General features: G+C 36.5%; 1 protein-coding gene across 1 annotated transcript; it reads right to left on the reverse strand.

Moving 5' to 3' along the window:
• Nucleotides 1–17,346: 17,346 nt before the first annotated feature.
• Nucleotides 17,347–17,973, reverse strand: LOC149265066 (uncharacterized). Its single transcript, XM_089391317.1, has one exon. It carries the CDS (start codon nt 17,960–17,962, stop codon nt 17,435–17,437), a length of 528 nt encoding a protein of 175 aa, XP_089247443.1. The 5' UTR covers nt 17,963–17,973; the 3' UTR covers nt 17,347–17,434.
• Nucleotides 17,974–18,894: the final 921 nt, after the last annotated feature.

An 18,894-nucleotide genomic window follows, 5' to 3' on the forward strand; every position in this document is an offset into this window, starting at 1 on the left:
TTCGCCATCCTAAGATGCTTTCATGGATCACCATCCTCGCATACTGCAGACATTCAGATCTTCTCTCTTCGGGGATCACTCCGAACATGCACGTCTATTTTGATCTTTTTCTAAAGTTTTTCTTCTCATATGTATTACAGACAATTATATGATCTCAATATAATCTATTCAGCTTTTTTCTCTGAAAAAAATCTTTAAGAAAAAAAAAATTATAGAAATTTTTTCAAAAGAAATCTGAAACACTTGTAATGTTGTGGACCTATAATTCTTACATAAAATCACATCTCTAAAATTTAAGAATAACAAAACAAATTATAGATTTTTTTTCAAAAGAAATCTAAAACACTTGTAATGTGATGTGGTGTACACCATAGTTTCATCAATATCAAAGGTGCTTTCTACGTAAGTTTCTCATGTTTTTGTAGTGTTTATTGCTTTTTCTTTCTAGATGTATATCATTTTAGACACAATTTTAATTTTATTGCTTTTCCTTTTTAGACGTATATCATTTTAGACACAATTTTAATCTTATTTATGTGATCATTTAGATAAAAATGTTTACAATGTTTGTTAAGATGTTTCTTCTTTTGAGTTGTAATTGCAATATTTTTTCCCCTTTATTACAAGTATCGTTTTTATTTTTTTATTTTTTATGATTCATTTTTCAAGTTCAATTGTCCCATCTATGCTTTTACATACAACAAATAATGTTTTCAGTATGACTATAGAGGCATCCAAGGTATTTTACTACTAACTTTGGCTCTTCCAAATAGAATTTGTTTTTGATATTCATACTTCAACACTTTGCAATTACTCTTAGTGAAGGTACTCTCATTTAAAGAGATACTCTTTTTGGTAGTTTATGAAATAAAATTATAACTTTTCAATAATTTTTTAAATCTTTCCATTTTGTAATGATTTGATTTTTACCTTGATTTGAACCTACATAGCTCTTCCACTGTAAAAATGTAAGCTTGAACATTTTCTATGGAAAAAAAAAATTCTATTGTGTTTTATTTTATTTTATAAATACTAAATAAATTTCGTATTGTTTCAACTATTTATCTAGTGTTTAAATGTTAAATTAAGCAACATAAGTTAGTACATTTAGCTTTAACATGAAATGAAATATTTGAAAATAAAGATTTAGGGAATTATTATTACTTGAATTTCAAGTTTTTTTTTTTCCTTTAAAATTTTTTGAGCAACTTCCTTTTCTTCATATTTAGTTTTTTTCTTAGTGTTATTCCATATTTTTAAGCACTATCAATTTCACTACCTTCAACTCAATGGAACAATATCTTAAACTCAATGCAACAATGGTGGATTCCTACCACTAAACATAACTTTTAGATCTTCATATCATGTTCTTCAAGAGAAGTGCCTATATTTTTAGGGTTTTAGTATTCTACAAATGTTGTTTAAATTCTTCTCACCTTCTCACTATCTACTATAACTCTTTAGTATATAGATTTTTTTGCCAGTTGTTTGTTTTTAAAGATAGGATGATATCCAAAAGTTAGGAGTACAACCCATTTGTCTCATAACATAGATATTAAAATGTAAAATTAACATAAATATTAAAATGAAAAATTAATATTTACTCTCTATTTCCTTATGTAATAAATATGAATGTTATTTTAATTTAATTGTAAAAAAGAGAATTGAAATAAATAGCTATGAACACATTATTAAAGTACTTATTACATTACAACTTGATCCATTTCCAACTCAACTCAATCTTCTACCAAGTTTTCGGGACAAGGAGGTGAGGGAGCGAGCATACGTAGGAGCGGCCTATGAAAAATCTCCTTATCAATTTTTAGGAAATGTGGGGGGACGTCCGGGTCTTAAAAACTTATAAATATAAAATATAAATTGACGAATCATATAACTTAAACAAATTTAAAACGAAAAGCATGATCATTGATATCATTATGATATAAATTATAATCGTACATCATACATGTAAGTTTGTAACTGTACAGTGTAACTACTAGTCTATAACTTACTAACAATGCATAATGAAAATAAATTATCAAATTATAAATGTTTAAAGCTTAAACCTTAAACCATACTGATGTTCCACTTCCAACTATCAATATTGAAATAAAATTATAAAAGTCCGATACAAGAATCAAAATTTTTAATTTTATAGAGTCAAATAACATAAGGACATATCAAAAGATAAATGAGCAAGCTGCTTGGCATCGGGTGAGTCAACAAGCAGCGGTTCTTGGCATAGGGTGAGTCAACATGCAGTGGTTCGAGGGTTGGCTACCTCAACGAGTGAGCAGGCAATGTTTCTCGGCGTCGGGCAAGTCAGCAGGAAACAGTTCTTGGCATCGGGCTACTTCACCGAGATAGTGATGGCAGGCTACTTGAGCATTGGCGTCAGGAGATGTGTTTGCAGGTTGCTTGGTGATGGCGGCAGTGTTGCATTCAACAAAGGAGAAGACAGAAGGTTTCTTGGCGATGACGAAAGTGTTTAGTTCAACGAAAGAGCAAACAAAAAATGAAATGTGAAATGAACATAGCATAAGCTCTTCCCAGTCAGTCAACAAATATTAAAAATTATGATTTTTTTGTTTCATAAAAAAAAATGCGAACTTTTTCTAGGGAAACGACCCCTCAAGATCGCTTAAGACCCCTTTCCCCTAGGAAAGGAGCCCAATTGGATTAAACGACCCCAAAAATGGAGGAAACAACCCCTTTCAAGTTTCCTCCTGTACCCTATTTTTTGGTAGAATAGGGAAATGACTCCCTCTCATCCCCAAGTTCCCTGAGCGCAAGGGAGCTAGGAATCTTGTCCCCAAGTTCCCGGAGTACAAGGGAGCTAGGAAACTCGACTCAGGTGAGGGGACGCGACCCTGTGGAACACTCCCTCAACCTAGTGAGTCCCAAATAGTCTACCTCGAGCGAATTTGGCTCCAGGCATTCGAACCGGGCGCCTGCACTTGGGATTATGGAGCCCCAATGCGATTTTGCAGGGCGATGCCTAGTGGAACACTTAAAGTCTTTGTCTTTGGCATTTAACGCCTGACATTTGTAACCATTTCGCTGGAGCTCTTCGAGCTGTCTGTATGTCTAATTATTTTTTTATATGGACATAGGGTTTATGTTACACGTGGAGGAATATAAAGCGACCCAGTAATGGTTGGTGGGGTATTCAGTTTGCGTGACTAGATTGCACGATGCTCTGCTTCAGAGGTTCAAATAATAATTTCGTTTTTCTAATAATTTTTATTATTGAAAATACAATGAGTTAATTCTTTTAATAATTATTTGATTTTTTTTTATAAATTATTTATAAAAGTTTAATATTTTAAGTGAACATTGCATTTTTCGCAGTGCATTATATTAAATATCATTTTTTGGAATTCAACTGTGTTAAGTAAGTCATTCATCTATGACCATTTCCATGAGAGGTAGTTAATATTAGATATCCTTTTTTGGAATTCAACTACATTAAGTAAGTCATTCATTTATGACCATTTCCATGAGAGGCAGTTGTAACTGACTAATTTCTCATGAGTTTTGAATAGTTCAGTCATTCATCTATCACCATTTCCATGAGAGGTAGTCATAACTAACTAATTTCTCATGATTTTTGAATAGTTCACTTAGCCCTCATTCCATTGAGTGATGCTCACAGGGGTGAAGAAGTGGGATTGAAACTAGTGAAATAAATCACATAGCGTCAATCATCACTTCCGGGGCTTGCACCCGGTAACCAGGACTTCCCGGGAGGTCACCCATCCTAGGTCGCCTCTGGCTCAAGCGCACTTAACTATGGAGTTTTCCCCACAATCAAGCCCACTTAGCTTGTTGCCCCATTTATTATTAACTAATATAATTATAATTTAATAACGGATATATGTATATAAATTATAATTTAATAACTAGTATACCTATATAAATTAAATTATATAAGGTTAATTATATTTTTGGAAAACTTATTTTTTAATAATTTTTATTATTGAAAATATGGTGAATTATTTTTGTATATAAAATTTATAATTTTTTTTTATATAAATTAGTTACAAAGTTATGAGTTTAATCATTTGAGTGGAAATTTAATTTATTATTAACTAATATAATTATATAAATTAAATTATATAACTTAAATTATGTGCCTCTTACATTGATAAGATTAAGAAAATTATAGCTTTATTATTATTATTATTATTAAAGGAATTAATATATATGAGTTAAACATAGATACATTAAAAAATGAGTAGTCTTTAACTGTGACTTTTTTGAGTTTACCCGGATGTAATATGGTGAAAAAAATTGTGGCCAAATCTTGATTTGTGTTGTTTAAACTTGTTTTTTCACTACATATATGGATTCAAAACCCTCAAAAACCCTTAGGACACTTCCATGGATCCCGGTTGGATTCTAAACAAATTAGATGGAAAAATTTTCAAAAATTCACACTTAAAGACTACTAGTTTAAAAAAAAAACATGTAACCATATTTTCAGTTTTGAGGAAATAGTGTCAAGAAAATAAATATATTAAAAAAAAAGAAAAAAAAGAAAAAAAAATGTCCACTTCAATACAATTATATTAATAGAATTTAATAATAATGTGTCCAAAGGATTATATTATAAGGTAAATGTATAAATAATAATAGTATGGTAGAATTATTTTTAATATATCTTTTTTAAATAATGGTATTCTAGAATTAACACTTAAACTAATGTATATCCATTTTAATTATGGATTTACCAAGTTTTCTTTTAAAAGAAGTTTGCATCTCAAAGCCATTTAATAATTATGGAAAATTAAATTAAAATCCAGAAAATCTTATTTCACTAATCTAGATCCATCTAAACTCTAAATCTAGCGAGAGATCAAATCTCTTTTCACTCTAAAACTGATTTGCACCTCAAGAGATTTGATCCTTAACATAGATCAAGAGTTAATATGGACCTAAGTTAGCTTAATTATTAATGATAATTATTTAATTATTTTTTATTTTATTTATGTAATTTGAAAAAAAGAATTTAAACAAAATTAAAATAATAATAATAAGAAGTTTAATTATTTTTTATTTTTATTTTTAATAATATTAATAATAAGTTTAATTATTTTTTATTTTTATTTTTATGTAGTTTGAATGAGTCCAAATATTTAAGTAACATAATATTATATTCATAATATAAAAATATATAAAATTAAACTAATAATTAATAAATCTAAAATTTATAAAATAAAAATATGTAACTTTATAAATTCAAATAGCTAATTAATATATTAAAAAAAATTAATATAATTATAGAAGTTATCTATTGCCATTTAAGAAAAATGATATAGTAATAAAAAATATTAATTATATAGTAATAATAATATTCCATACTATGATTATTGTCCATTGAATTGGTTTTTATTTTTATTTTTTAAGATTTATGAGAGAGTTGAAACTTGAATTTTATGATATTTATATTTCATAATATAATCGTTATTTAGATTTAAATTTATTTGCTTGAAAAAAAAATGAAATTTTATTTATAAATTATATTAAATTTTATTATTATTATTATTTATATAAAAAATATTTAAAAAAATTAAAATTAAATTATATATATAAATTATATAAGTTTTGAGATGATGTCACGACTCCACGACAATTATACCAAAAAAACTTTAATTGTATAGTCTAGGCCTAACATCCGCCCATATATAATCAGCATGGATTACCCATGTGCGTAAATACAATTTTCCTTTAATTACTGCAACCATGGCTATATATTAACTCATACAAATATAATGTTTACTTCCATAGCGTATCAACCTGTTTGATTAAAAATCATTGGTGAGTATACGATGAGCTAAGTCAAAGGTGACACATTTCGGCTTTACTACCCGACCAAACCTGGTGCCAAGTGGTGAATGCGTGGTTAATATCTTCACCTACCTCTGCCAGGTGGCTAGCACCATGCAGAGGCCATGTGAAGCCTCGGTAACTTCGCGGGGTTTAGTGTGCCAGATCTTCATTTGGATGAACGGCCCAGATCACATAACTGGATCCAAGGGCTCACGATGGTTCAAGGGTTTTAAGGGTTTTATAAACCACCGAGCCGTGGTTTTCGGGTTCATTTGCATCTGTTTGGAAGAGGGCCGCATTCTGCTCCGCTCGGCAGCCCTCCATGCACCGGTGAGCAAACTTGCAACGCCATTCCAGGTGCTTTGACCTCCATTACGCGCCATATACAGGTCTTCTGCACTGATAAATTCATATATGTTTATGCTTACGGTGTCTTATTTATACTCTGGAGTTCCTAGTGTTCTGAGCTTACCTTGCATGCTATTCTGCTTACAGGTATTTGATTCGGGGTTCAATACCGCGCGAAGGGTCATTATGCAGCCACTGCACTCACAGGTATTTACCCATTACGTTTTTCCAGCCGGAATCATGGTTAAACTTAATAGAAAGGTTTATTGTTACGGCTTATCTTATGGTGATTTCTTCCAGCCTGAGGTGTTCCTCATGGCGGTCTATTTAAATGGCTCAGGGTTCTATCATTCGATCAACCCTGGCTCAAATCATGGACGGCCTTTCCATCTTTGATTATACAGTTTGTGAATAACTATCCATTCAGCATTCTGCCAGGTTTCATGTATTACATGATTGAGATTTTACGGCCCTCTGCCGGAACCATAATACCCAAATGTATTAAGACCTCCACACGTTTACTGTTGTTATTTGACATGAGGGTTTCTATTTAAATTTCCAAGTTTTTGTATGAATTTAGGACGGCCGAGAGCCTCCTTCAGTACTCTAGACATTTGGACTTTTATACTGCTCTTATACCCAACCGGGTTTCCTGTTATAATAATTTTAAGAAATTGCTATGGAATACCTTGCATATGTTTATCAATGGATTTCGTTTATTCTGGCATTCTGTTTTACTTTACCACATATAATGTTGATTTACGAAGGTATAATGCTCGACATTTGTACAGATTCACTGTTATTCAATGACCACAGAGTTTTTGATTTATTTAGTTGAGGGTTTTAGTCGCGTACTCACTGGTTACATGCGACTATTCCATGGCAGTACCTGGCCGTCCCTTATACAGGGTTTGGTTGCCCGGTGACCTCGTGTCAACCTCACACCATTAACGGCTTACTCTGTTGTTTATACCAGTTGGAAATGTTTAACGATACCACTATGGTTTTTCTTTCGCATAAGTTCCGAGCATAATAATATGCCGCTGTGATTTCTTTTGCAGTAGGTATGAACATAATGTTATCTAACCCTCAGTGCAGGGTCTGTTACGTTCTTGTTATAGTCTTATAATATGCTTGAGGACAATGACACTGTCCCACCGTGTGCTTTCTCTTCCATCGCATCACAGTACTGTCTTGCAGTTCTGTTTTTCATTTAACTTATTCTACTAATGCAGCGTGCTGTATTGTTCTAATATACCCTTCATTTCTCGCATACCACTAGGGTCTCTATTTCCGGATTTGGATACAGTTTGATTATAACCAGAGTGTCTCTGCTTTTATATAGACTACATGCTCTAGTTATACGGTTTGCATTTGAATAACAGATCTTTATCTCTATATCGATAACGTGCTTTGGTTATCAGTTTGCAAAGAAATATATTTCCGTTCTCTATATCGACAACATGTATTGGTTGTACAATTTTCATATAAATGATTTGTCTCTGTTCTATATAGATACTATACAGCACTTTCCATTCTGTTAACAAGCGATATATATATATATATATACAACAGATAATCTCTATTCTTTCTGTTTAAATAACCAGTTCAGGTGTTAATAAGAATTGTTTCGAACATGATATATATATTCTTGCATCTAATAACAACAGAGACTTAGATTTACTGTATTTTCCTCCTGAACACCCAGGAAACTGATACAGAGATATAAATCTGGTGAATAATGGTGAATAACTCGTACCTGGTCTACCAGCTACAAGAGTTAATTCTCCAGAAGTTCACCTGCACCTTACATGTTTTCTCTTAACCACCCAGCCATGAGATCCATCAGTTCACTGGATTCTCCCCCCGAGCTGTCTTGCAGGCCTGCAGCCCTCAACAAGACTCCAGCACCTCAGTGCTTGGGTTATCTGGTCCTCACCAGACTTAACCCTTTCTCTTTTCTTTTCCTCTTTTTCTCAGATTTTCCTCTCCCTCTCTGTCACCACCGACCAGGGATTTTCCCTCCCAGGACTTTTCCTGGCTGAGGGGTTAGTTTCCTTTTCAGTTTTATAACTGTTTCTTTTTCTTTTTTCCAATCCTCCCTTAGGAGACTGCCAGCATTTATCCAAAATATCTTCCATTTCATAAATAAAATAATATCTTTTAACAATAGTAATTAGCAGTTCACACTAATTTCTTACCATGGTAACTTTCATAATTACAAGTTTTACGGGGTCATTACATCTTCCCCCCCTGGGATTGGACATCGTCCCGATGTCTATTCCCTTTAAATAAGTCTGGGTACACTTTCCTCATAAGCTCCTCGTCTTCCCAAGTAGCCTCCTCAGGCCCATAGTGCTGCCACAACACTTTAATTTGGGTAATAACCCGTTTCCGCAGCCGCACTTCTCTCCGGTCGAGAATGCTCTGTGGTTCGACCAGAACCTCGCCTTCCAGTTCGACCTGCAGACAATCAATATCCTTAATCAGTTTCCATTAAGTATATTCACATGTTCAAACAACGAGGTTAATTCTTACCCGAACATCTTGCCATTGGATCACATGTTTGGGATCGTATACATATTTCTTTAGAACAGAGACGTGGAACACGTTGTGAATTCTAATATGGCTTGGCAAGGCGAGTTGGTAAGCCACCGGCCCCACTCTAGCCAAGATCTGAAAAGGACCAAAGTACCGAGGAGCCAGCTTAGCGCATCCGCTCCATTGCAGTGTGCTCCTTCTGGCTTGGATCCTCATAAACACGTGGTCACCAACCTGATATTCCTTAAACCTTCTTTTTCTGTCTGCAAAGCTTTTCTGCCGGTCCTGTGCAGCCTTCAAATTGGCACGCACTTTTTTCACCATGTCTTCCATCTCTTTAAGCATTTCCGGACCCAAACTCAACTTATCCTCAGGCCCACCCCAACTTGAGGGTGTGCGGCATTTTCGCCCATACAGAACCTCAAAAGGGCTTAATTGTGTCGAGGTATGATATCCATTGTTATATGCGAATTCAACCAGGTGCAAATATTCTTCCCATTGGTTTGGTTTCATCATCACATACGCCCTCAACATATCTTCCAACACTTGATTTACTCGCTCGGTTTGACCATCGGTCTGCGGGTGATATGCTGTGCTAAAGTTCAGCTGTGTTCCCAACTCAGTGAACAACGTCCTCCAAAAGGTGGATGTGAACTTTACATCCCGATCTGAAATGATTACCTTTGGTAGTCCATGCAATCTGAACACATTTTGCATAAAAAGGTGAGCAATTTGCACCGCTTTATAGGTGGACTGCACGGGTATGAAGTGTGCCGCTTTACTCAACTTATCTACCACTACCATGATGGAATCATGGTTTTTCCTTGTTCGAGGCAACCCAGTTATAAAATCCATGGAAATGGTTTCCCATTTCCATTCCGGAATAGGCAAAGGTTGTAACAGCCCGACCGGATGTTGATGTTCTGCCTTAATCTGCTGGCACTCTAAGCACTTTGCCAAGTACTCAACCACTTGCTTCTTCATTCTAGGCCAGAAGTATTCCTTCCTTAATGCAGTGACCATCTTTTGGCACCCTGGATGGCCAGTATAGTGGCTGGTATGGAACTCGTCCAAAATCAGGTTCTTAAGGTCATCTGAATCAGGTACATATAACTTCTTATTAAAGTACAGCATGCCAGCATTGTCCAATGCATAACCTTTCTGCAATCTTTCATTAACTGATTGTTGTACCTGCTGTTTTAACTGCTGGTATTCAGCATCCTGATTTGCTGCTGATTTGATCTGCTCAACAGAGAGTTCCGCCACTTGCTGACTGAAAGTTCACACAAACACTGCACCTTTCGACTCAATGCATCAGCCACCCGATTCTCTTTGCCCTTTAAATGCTTAATCTCGAAATCGAAACCACTTAGGAAATCTGCCCAACGTCCTTGTCTTGCATTCAAGGTAGGTTGGCTGAAGTAGTTGGTCAAACTGTGGTGATCTATTAACAACAGAAATTTCCTCCCCAAGAGGTAATGTCACCACATTTTCAGAGCATGGATCACTGCTATTAACTCTAAATCGTAAGCGGAGTATTTCTGCTCATGATCCATTAGTTTCCTTGATTCATACGCAATTACTTTTCCTTCTTGCATTAATACTCCTCCCACCCCCTCTTTACTTGCATCAGTGCATACCACGTAATCCTTATTAGGATCTGCTATACTCAAAATGGGTGCAATAGTGAGTAAATGCTTCAACCGATCAAAGCTCTGCTAACATTCTGGTGTCCACTTAAATACCTTTCCCTTTTTCTGCAAGGACGTGATAGGATAGGCTATCATTGAGAACCCTTCCACAAATCTTCGATAGTAGCCTGCTAGTCCCATAAAGGATCTGATATCAGCTACATCCTTGGGTATGGGCCATTCCATAATAGTCCTTATCTTCTCCGGATCTACTGCTATTCCTTCTTTAGTAATCACATGGCCCAAATATTGGATTTCCTCCTTGAAAAAGTCACACTTACTAAATTTGGCATACAGCTGATGTTCCCGAAGAGTTTGTAGCACCATCCGGAGATGTTCTTTGTGTTCCTCATGGGAACGAGAATATATCAGAATGTCATCTATAAATATCAGCACGAATTTGTCCAAAAACCTGTGAAACACGTTGTTCATTAAACACATAACGGTGGCGGGTGCGTTGGTCAAGCCAAAGGGTAGCACCACAAATTCGTAATGCCCGTAGCGTGTTCTGAAAGCGGTTTTGGCAATGTCTTCTTCTTTAATTCTGATCTGATGATAACTAGATCGCAAATCGATCTTAGAAAATACCTTTGCTCCCTTCACTTGATCGAAGAGTTCGTCAATCCGAGGCAGGGGGTACTTGTTCTTGATCGTGAGCTTGTTCAGCTGACGATAGTCTATACACATACGGAGAGTCCCATCTTTCTTTTTGACAAATAGTACTGGAGCTCCCCACGGTGACACACTGGGGCGGATATAATTCTTATCCAGCAACTCTTGTAGTTGCACTTTCAATTCTGTCAACTCAGGTACACTCATCCGGTATGGTGCTCGTGACACCGGTGCTGCCCCTGGTGTCAATTCTATAGTGAAATCTATATCTCGTTTCGGGGGCAACCCTGGTACTTCTTCAGGAAAAACATCCACAAATTCTTGCACTACCGGAATATTATCCAATGCAGATGTCTTGTTCTTCTGGTCTGCATAACCAACTTGAATAGCGTAAATCCGACACTTCTTCCTGAGACATTTAGCTAGCTGGGAGGCAGTGATAGGCCGGATCTGTACAGGGTGTTTAATTCCCTGTAATTCTTGTTGTTGTCCCAAGTCATCCTTGTAATAAATGGTTTTGGTCTTGCAGTTCACCAACGACCAATGCTTTTCCAGCCAATCCATACCAATCAGGATGTCATAGGACCCCAATGGAAGCACATTCAGGTCTGCTGTAATTGGCTGTCCAGCTATGCTGAAAGAACAGTTATTAATTTTGGCTAAGACTCTTCTTTTAGCTCCTGTGGCTAGCTGTACCAGCCATGGGTTCCTAAACTTTTCAGAAGATAGCTTACACTGTTCTACTACTTTTGGGCTAACATAACTTAAAGTAGCTCCTGGGTCAATAAGAACAACTATAGAAAGATTAGAAATTTTACCTTCAAACTCCACCATGCTCGGATGGTATTCCGCTTGACGGTCCTCCAGAGCTGCGTTAATTCTTGGCATGTTGCGCGCCACCTCTCCAACAGTTGATGCTTCTTGGATCTGAGATATTTGATCCACTCCTTTACGCTGAGGGCAATTCTTCACGTAGTGTGGGCCTCCACAACCCCAACATTGGACTGGAGGTCTAGTCATCCCCTCAAGGTCTGACCTGACAGGTGGTTCACTGATTCTGCTCTCACTTGGCTTAGTCCGAAAGGTACTCTTTGCTACATTTCTTCCAATCTGTCCTTTACTAGCAACCTTGCTGCCATTACCACGACTTCCCTTGCTATTACCAGCAATTCTGTTGCTTTTTCTTTCATTCCACCTTTTATTTGAAGTGTCTCCTTTCTGCTTGTTTTGCTGATAACAGATTCTTGCCTTACGAATCGCCTCATCCATTGTCCTGGGATTATCAAACTCAATACGTTCTCTTATATAGGCTGGTAAACTGCTCACAAATCTCTGCACCTTGGCCTTCTCCTCCTTGATATATGGTACATAGCGAAGCAGGGAGGTGAAGCGGTTAATGAACTCGTCCATGGACTGTTGTCCCAGTCGTAAATCATGGAACTCCCGTACCTTCTCATCGTAGAAACGCTCAGTTAGATATCTCTCCTTGAAGTACTTCTGAAACTTTTCCCAGGTTATGTTCTGCTCACTTACTCCTTTTACAATTTTGATTTCTTCCCACCACAGGGTTGCTTTGCCCTGTAGCTGGAAGATGGCCAGTCGCGCCTTCAGATTCTGATCATACTCATACAGCTGGAAATACTTGTTAATGTTAATTAACCAAGCCTCTGCCGCTTCCTCCTGCTCTCCGTCAAAATGTGGAGATTTAATTTTCCGGAATTCTCCCTGTAATTCCATTCTCTGTCTCTTTGGCGTCTGCTGTTCCACTACATTGTCAGAATGATCTTCCTTCTCCTCTGAAATTTCAGGTGCATAATTTCGTTCTTCAGTTGCCCTTTGCTGTTCCGCACTGGGATTGGCTAATGGTGGATTTTGTCTTTCTCACAGACTCTTCAATATTCTTTCCTGTTCCACTGTCAATCGCGCGTTGTCTTCTCGCAGACGCGCCATTTCTTCTTTCAGTTCTTGAACAGTTTGCAGTATCGTCATATTGGTACTGCGTGTCTCTGCACCAAGCTGTATCCACAGTTCTGGATTTTCCCGAGGAACGCCGTCCGCTCCCTGCATTCCCTCCATCTTTACTGTTGGCTGTTATCGGTTTGTTGTTTCTGTATTTGTTCCCTGATTAATAAACAGAAACCAATTAGCAGAATTTAATTCTTTCTCATACATATACTATATGATAATTTCCATGCAGCTCGATCTTACTGCTCCAGAGGCCACAGTTTTGGAACCTCTGCTCTGATACCACATTGTCACGACTCCACGACAATTATACCAAAAAAAATTTAATTGTATAGTCTAGGCCTAACATCCGCCCATATATAATCAGCATGGATTACCCATGTGCGTAAATACAATTTTCCTTTAATTACTGCAACCATGGCTATATATTAACTCATACAAATATAATCTTTACTTCCATAGCGTATCAACCTGTTTGATTAAAAATCATTGGTGAGTATACGATGAGCTAAGTCAAAGGTGACACATTTCGGCTTTACTACCCGACCAAACCTGGTGCCAAGTGGTGAATGCGTGGTTAATATCTTCACCTACCTCTGCCAGGTGGCTAGCACCGTGCAGAGGCCATGTGAAGCCTCGGTAACTTCGCGGGGTTTAGCGCGCCAGATCTTCATTTGGATGAACGGCCCAGATCACATAACTGGATCCAAGGGCTCACGATGGTTCAAGGGTTTTAAGGGTTTTATAAACCACCGAGCCGTGGTTTTCGGGTTCATTTGCATCTGTTTGGAAGAGGGCCGCATTCTGCTCCGCTCGGCAGCCCCCATGCACCGGTGAGCAAACTTGCAACGCCATTCCAGGTGCTTTGACCTCCATTACGCGCCATATACAGGTCTTCTGCACTGATAAATTCATATATGTTTATGCTTACGGTGTCTTATTTATACTCTGGAGTTCCTAGTGTTCTGAGCTTACCTTGCATGCTATTCTGCTTACAGGTATTTGATTCGGGGTTCAATACCGCGCGAAGGGTCATTATGCAGCCACTGCACTCACAGGTATTTACCCATTACGTTTTTCCAGCCGGAATCATGGTTAAACTTAATAGAAAGGTTTATTGTTACGGCTTATCTTATGGTGATTTCTTCCAGCCCGAGGTGTTCCTCATGGCGGTCTATTTAAATGGCTCAGGGTTCTATCATTCGATCAACCCTGGCTCAAATCGTGGACGGCCTTTCCATCTTTGATTATACAGTTTGTGAATAACTATCCATTCAGCATTCGGCCAGGTTTCATGTATTACATGATTGAGAGTTTACGGCCCTCTGCCGAAACCATAATACCCAAATGTATTAAGACCTCCGCACGTTTACTGTTGTTATTTGACATGAGGGTTTCTATTTAAATTTCCAAGTTTTTGTATGAATTTAGGACGGCCGAGAGCCTCCTTCAGTACTCTGGACATTTGGACTTTTATACTGCTCTTATACCCAACCGGGTTTCCTGTTATAATAATTTTAAGAAATTGCTATGGAATACCTTGCATATGTTTATCAATGGATTTCGTTTATTCTGGCATTCTGTTTTACTTTACCACATATAATGTTGATTTACGAAGGTATAATGCTCGACATTTGTACAGGTTCACTGTTATTCAATGACCACAGAGTTTTTGATTTATTTAGTTGAGGGTTTTAGTCGCGTACTCACTGGTTACATGCGACTATTCCATGGCAGTACCTGGCCATCCCTTATACAGGGTTTGGTTGCCCGGTGACCTCGTGTCAACCTCGCACCATTAACGGCTTACTCTGTTCTTTATACCAGTTGGAAATGGTTAACGATACCTCTATGGTTTTTCTTTCGCATAAGTTCCGAGCATAATAATATGCCGCTGTGATTTCTTTTGCAGTAGGTTTGAACATAATGCTATCTAACCCTCAGTGCAGGGTCTGTTACGTTCTTGTTATAGTCTTATAATATGCTTGAGGACAATGACACTGTTCCACCGTGTGCTTTGTCTTCCGTCGCATCACAATACTGTCTTGCAGTTCTGTTTTTCATTTAACTTATTCTACTAATGCAGCGTGTTGTATTGTTCTAATATACCCTTCATTTCTCGCATACCACTAGGGTCTCTATTTCCAAATTTGGATACAGTTTGATTATAACCAGAGTGTCTCTGCTTTTATATAGACTACATGCTCTAGTTATACGGTTTGCATTTGAATAACAGATCTTTATCTCTATATCGATAACGTGCTTTGGTTATCAGTTTGCAAAGAAATATATTTCCGTTCTCTATATCGACAACATGTATTGGTTGTACAATTTGCATATAAATGATTAGTCTCTGTTCTATATAGATACTATACAACACTTTCCATTCTGTTAACAAGCGATATATATATACAACAGATAATCTCTATTCTTTCTATTTAAATAACCAGTTCAGGTGTTAATAAGAACTGTTTCGAACATGATATATATATATTCTTGCATCTAATAACAACAGAGACTTAGATTTACTGTATTTTCCTCCTGAACACTCAGGAAACTGATACAGAGATATAAATCTGGTGAATAATGGTGAATAATGGTGAATAACTCGTACCTGGTCTACCAGCTACAAGAGTTAATGCTCCAGAAGTTCACCTGCACCTTACATGTTTGCTCTTAACCACCCAGCCATGAGATCCACCAGTTCACTGGATTCTCCCCCCGAGCTGTCTTGCAGGCCTGCAGCCCTCAACAAGACTCCAGCACCTCAGTGCTTGGGTTATCTAGTCCTCACCAGACTTAACCCTTTCTCTTTTCTTTTCCTCTTTTTCTCAGATTTTCCTCTCCCTCTCTGTCACCACCGACCAGGGATTTTCCCTCCCAGGACTTTTCCTGGCTGAGGGGTTAGTTTCCTTTTCAGTTTTATAACTGTTTCTTTTTCTTTTTTCCAATCCTCCCTTAGGAGACTGCCATCATTTATCCAAAATATCTTCCATTTCATAAATAAAATAATATCTTTTAACAATAGTAATGAGCAGTTCACACTAATTTCTTACCATGGTAACTTTCATAATTACAAGTTTTACGGGGTCATTACAAATAATGTAATTAGTAATTTGTGATTTAAAAAATTGTAACTAGTAATTTGTGATTGTTTCCTATCCAATTTTGAATCACTAACCTTTACATCATACATTGTTTTAACAAAACATCTTATTACTATCTCTTCTACATCAAATAGACTTAATTATATTAATTTTAAATTAAAATTAAAAAATATAATAAAAATAAATATCTATGATGTAACAATTTAATAAAAGAATGGAGGAAATTAATTATTAAAATAAATTGCAAAAAACAATTAGAGGTTTCTCTCCACTGCTCTCAACAATGTACGGGATAATTATAATTCTAAATGGAAAACAGATAATAATTCTAAACCGAATACAGAAAACTATCATGTTCCTATCGTTCCATTCCTTGTCATATGGTTTGGCAACACTGGCAAATAATTAAAAACGTCAGCGTTAAGTGATCGCAAATAAATTAGTCACATGAATTTTAAGAATTATCACATCATTATTATATTAGTTTTGGTGATTTGATTTAATTAACCTGACTTTTTATTATTTTGGTATTTTCAAATTTTATGTAAAATATTTTGGTATTTATTTGAATTTTTCTTTTTGGATTTCTGCAACATACAAATACTGTTATATAGTATAATTTTTACTGCGTCTGAGTACAAGTTTCTAATTTTTAGAAAAACAAAATAAGTATAGATTATAAGTATTTACTCTTTAAGAATAAATATTTGGAGATTTAATTTTTAAATGTTTTGTAACCATTGAATGAGATTTTTTTTATTATTTTAAATGTAATTGTTGATTAATTGTTAATTAGTTGGAACTCATATATTTAATTTTAATTTAATGTTCGGTTAAGAGATTTATTCAAGTAAGTGATTGTAGATTTCTGGAATATTTGGGAATTTAATGGACAATATGCACAGTCAATTTTTTGAGCGCGCCTTTGTCCGTAGATTCCACCTGGGAATCTGCAATCAAATTAAACTCACCCATATTTATTGTATTTATATGTGTAATTAATTTAATATAAAAACAGTTTTTAGGTGCGCAAATGGTTTTTTAAATCAAACAAAATAACTGTAGAGCACAACTGTCAAAATTGATGATTTTTCAAAGGAATACTACCTTGATCATGCCGAAAGAGAATAGTATTTCATTCAGAATGAATAATAATCTCTGAGTGGTACTCTACCCCCAAACCGCAGCGACAGCTGCTTCGCGGCCCAGGTCGAAATAAGTACTATTCAATTACAGAAATTCTAAAAATGACTTTGATCCAAAAATCCCGAACCTGCAGAATTAAAATTCAGTTACCCGAACGCCGAACAAGTCCACGATCACGTTGAAATGGCTCCCTCAATCCGAGCCCCCAATACTCCCATTAAATGGTGACTCCGATGGATCAACAAATGGGTGTGCCCGAGGATAAATATCGCTAAATTTAGCGTCATATGAACTCGAGGCATAACGTTTGAGTTGCCCTAGCAAAGGGTAGGGCGTCCTGCAACCTTCGTCTGTAGGACAATCACCACCGCTGGCCGCTCCGTGGCTGCCGAAGATGAACTTCATGATGTGGGATAGCAAGTTACTCTTTGTCTTTCGTCCGGATTTCTTTTCGGATCTGTTCTTGGACGACTTACTCCATTTCGACTTCAACTTAATGTGTCCCATACAGTCTACCTCGGGCGAGGTTGGCTCCAGGGATTCGAAGCGGGCGCCTGTCCTTGGGATTATGGAGCCCCACTTCGGTTTTGCACGGCGATGCGTGGTGGAGTTCTTAAAGGCTCTGCCGAGGCTGAAGGGAGCCACAGACAAGACTGCAATCTTCGTTCTCATCACATGGAAGGAATTCGTTGGCATCTGACGCCCGATATTTGCAACCATCTTGCAGGAGCTCTTCGGCCTCTCCGTATGAGGAATTGTTTGTTTATATGGACCTGGAGTTTATGTTACTCGTGGAGGAATATCAACCGGCCCACTACTGTGTGGTGGGGCGTTCAGTTTGCGTGACTAGATTTCACGATGCTCTGCTTCAATGGTTCAAATTTATTTATTTGTGAACTCAGAATGTGACATTCAGCGATTTTTCTTTCTAAACCTGGGATTTTGGAGAGGCTTATTGAATACGATAAGCAGTACATTGTTTATATACATAGTTTTTTCATATAGAAAATTTGCGGTGGCGAAAATGAGTTGTTTTAAGTTGGTGGGAGTGTCACACCCGCTTCTCAGTGTTAGTTTTCAAAAGCATGGAATTCATATATAGTCGTTTTCAATGGTTGAAGATAATATTGTGCCGTAGGGATTTAAGGAGAAAAAGAAGGAGAAAAAGAGTGTGGCCATTTGTTTTACAGGTTTTATTTATAAAGATGTGAATCATTTTTCCTTGTGTTGTTTTTTTGGTCCGACTTGAATCACTTTCGTATCCATTTCCTGTTAGAATATCAAAAATTAAATACACAGGAAAAACATAATTGACATAACTTTAAATGGAAATTTGTTGATGTGAAAATGTTCTACAACCATTCAATTTATAGGTACATATGATTTTTTTGGATATACTAGATTCAAGAGATTTACAAACTTTTATTGACAATTCAACAACCTTATCAACTTGAAAATTTAACTTTATCTACTTTTCATACTCTTCCTTCGGCTTTTTTTCGCTTTTCTTCCACCTTTCTATTTTTTCGTCTTTTTATTTCTACATTATTCCAACACCTCCCATTAATGTAGAAATGGATTTTCTACAAGGCCTAGTTGGTTTCTACACATTTCAAAGTTCATCTTACCAAGTGGCTTGGTAAAGATGTGAG

The sequence above is a fragment of the Pinus tabuliformis genome, chromosome 6 (genome assembly GCF_031772625.1).
Source record: "Pinus tabuliformis cultivar Carrire ecotype Pingquan chromosome 6, CPIR1, whole genome shotgun sequence".
Classification (NCBI taxonomy): Eukaryota; Viridiplantae; Streptophyta; class Pinopsida; order Pinales; family Pinaceae; genus Pinus; species Pinus tabuliformis.

Coding starts and splice junctions, on each gene's coding strand:
- LOC149265066 (XM_089391317.1), bottom strand. CDS start 17,962: ATGGTTGCAAATATCGGGCGTCAGATGCCAACGAATTCCTTCCATGTG.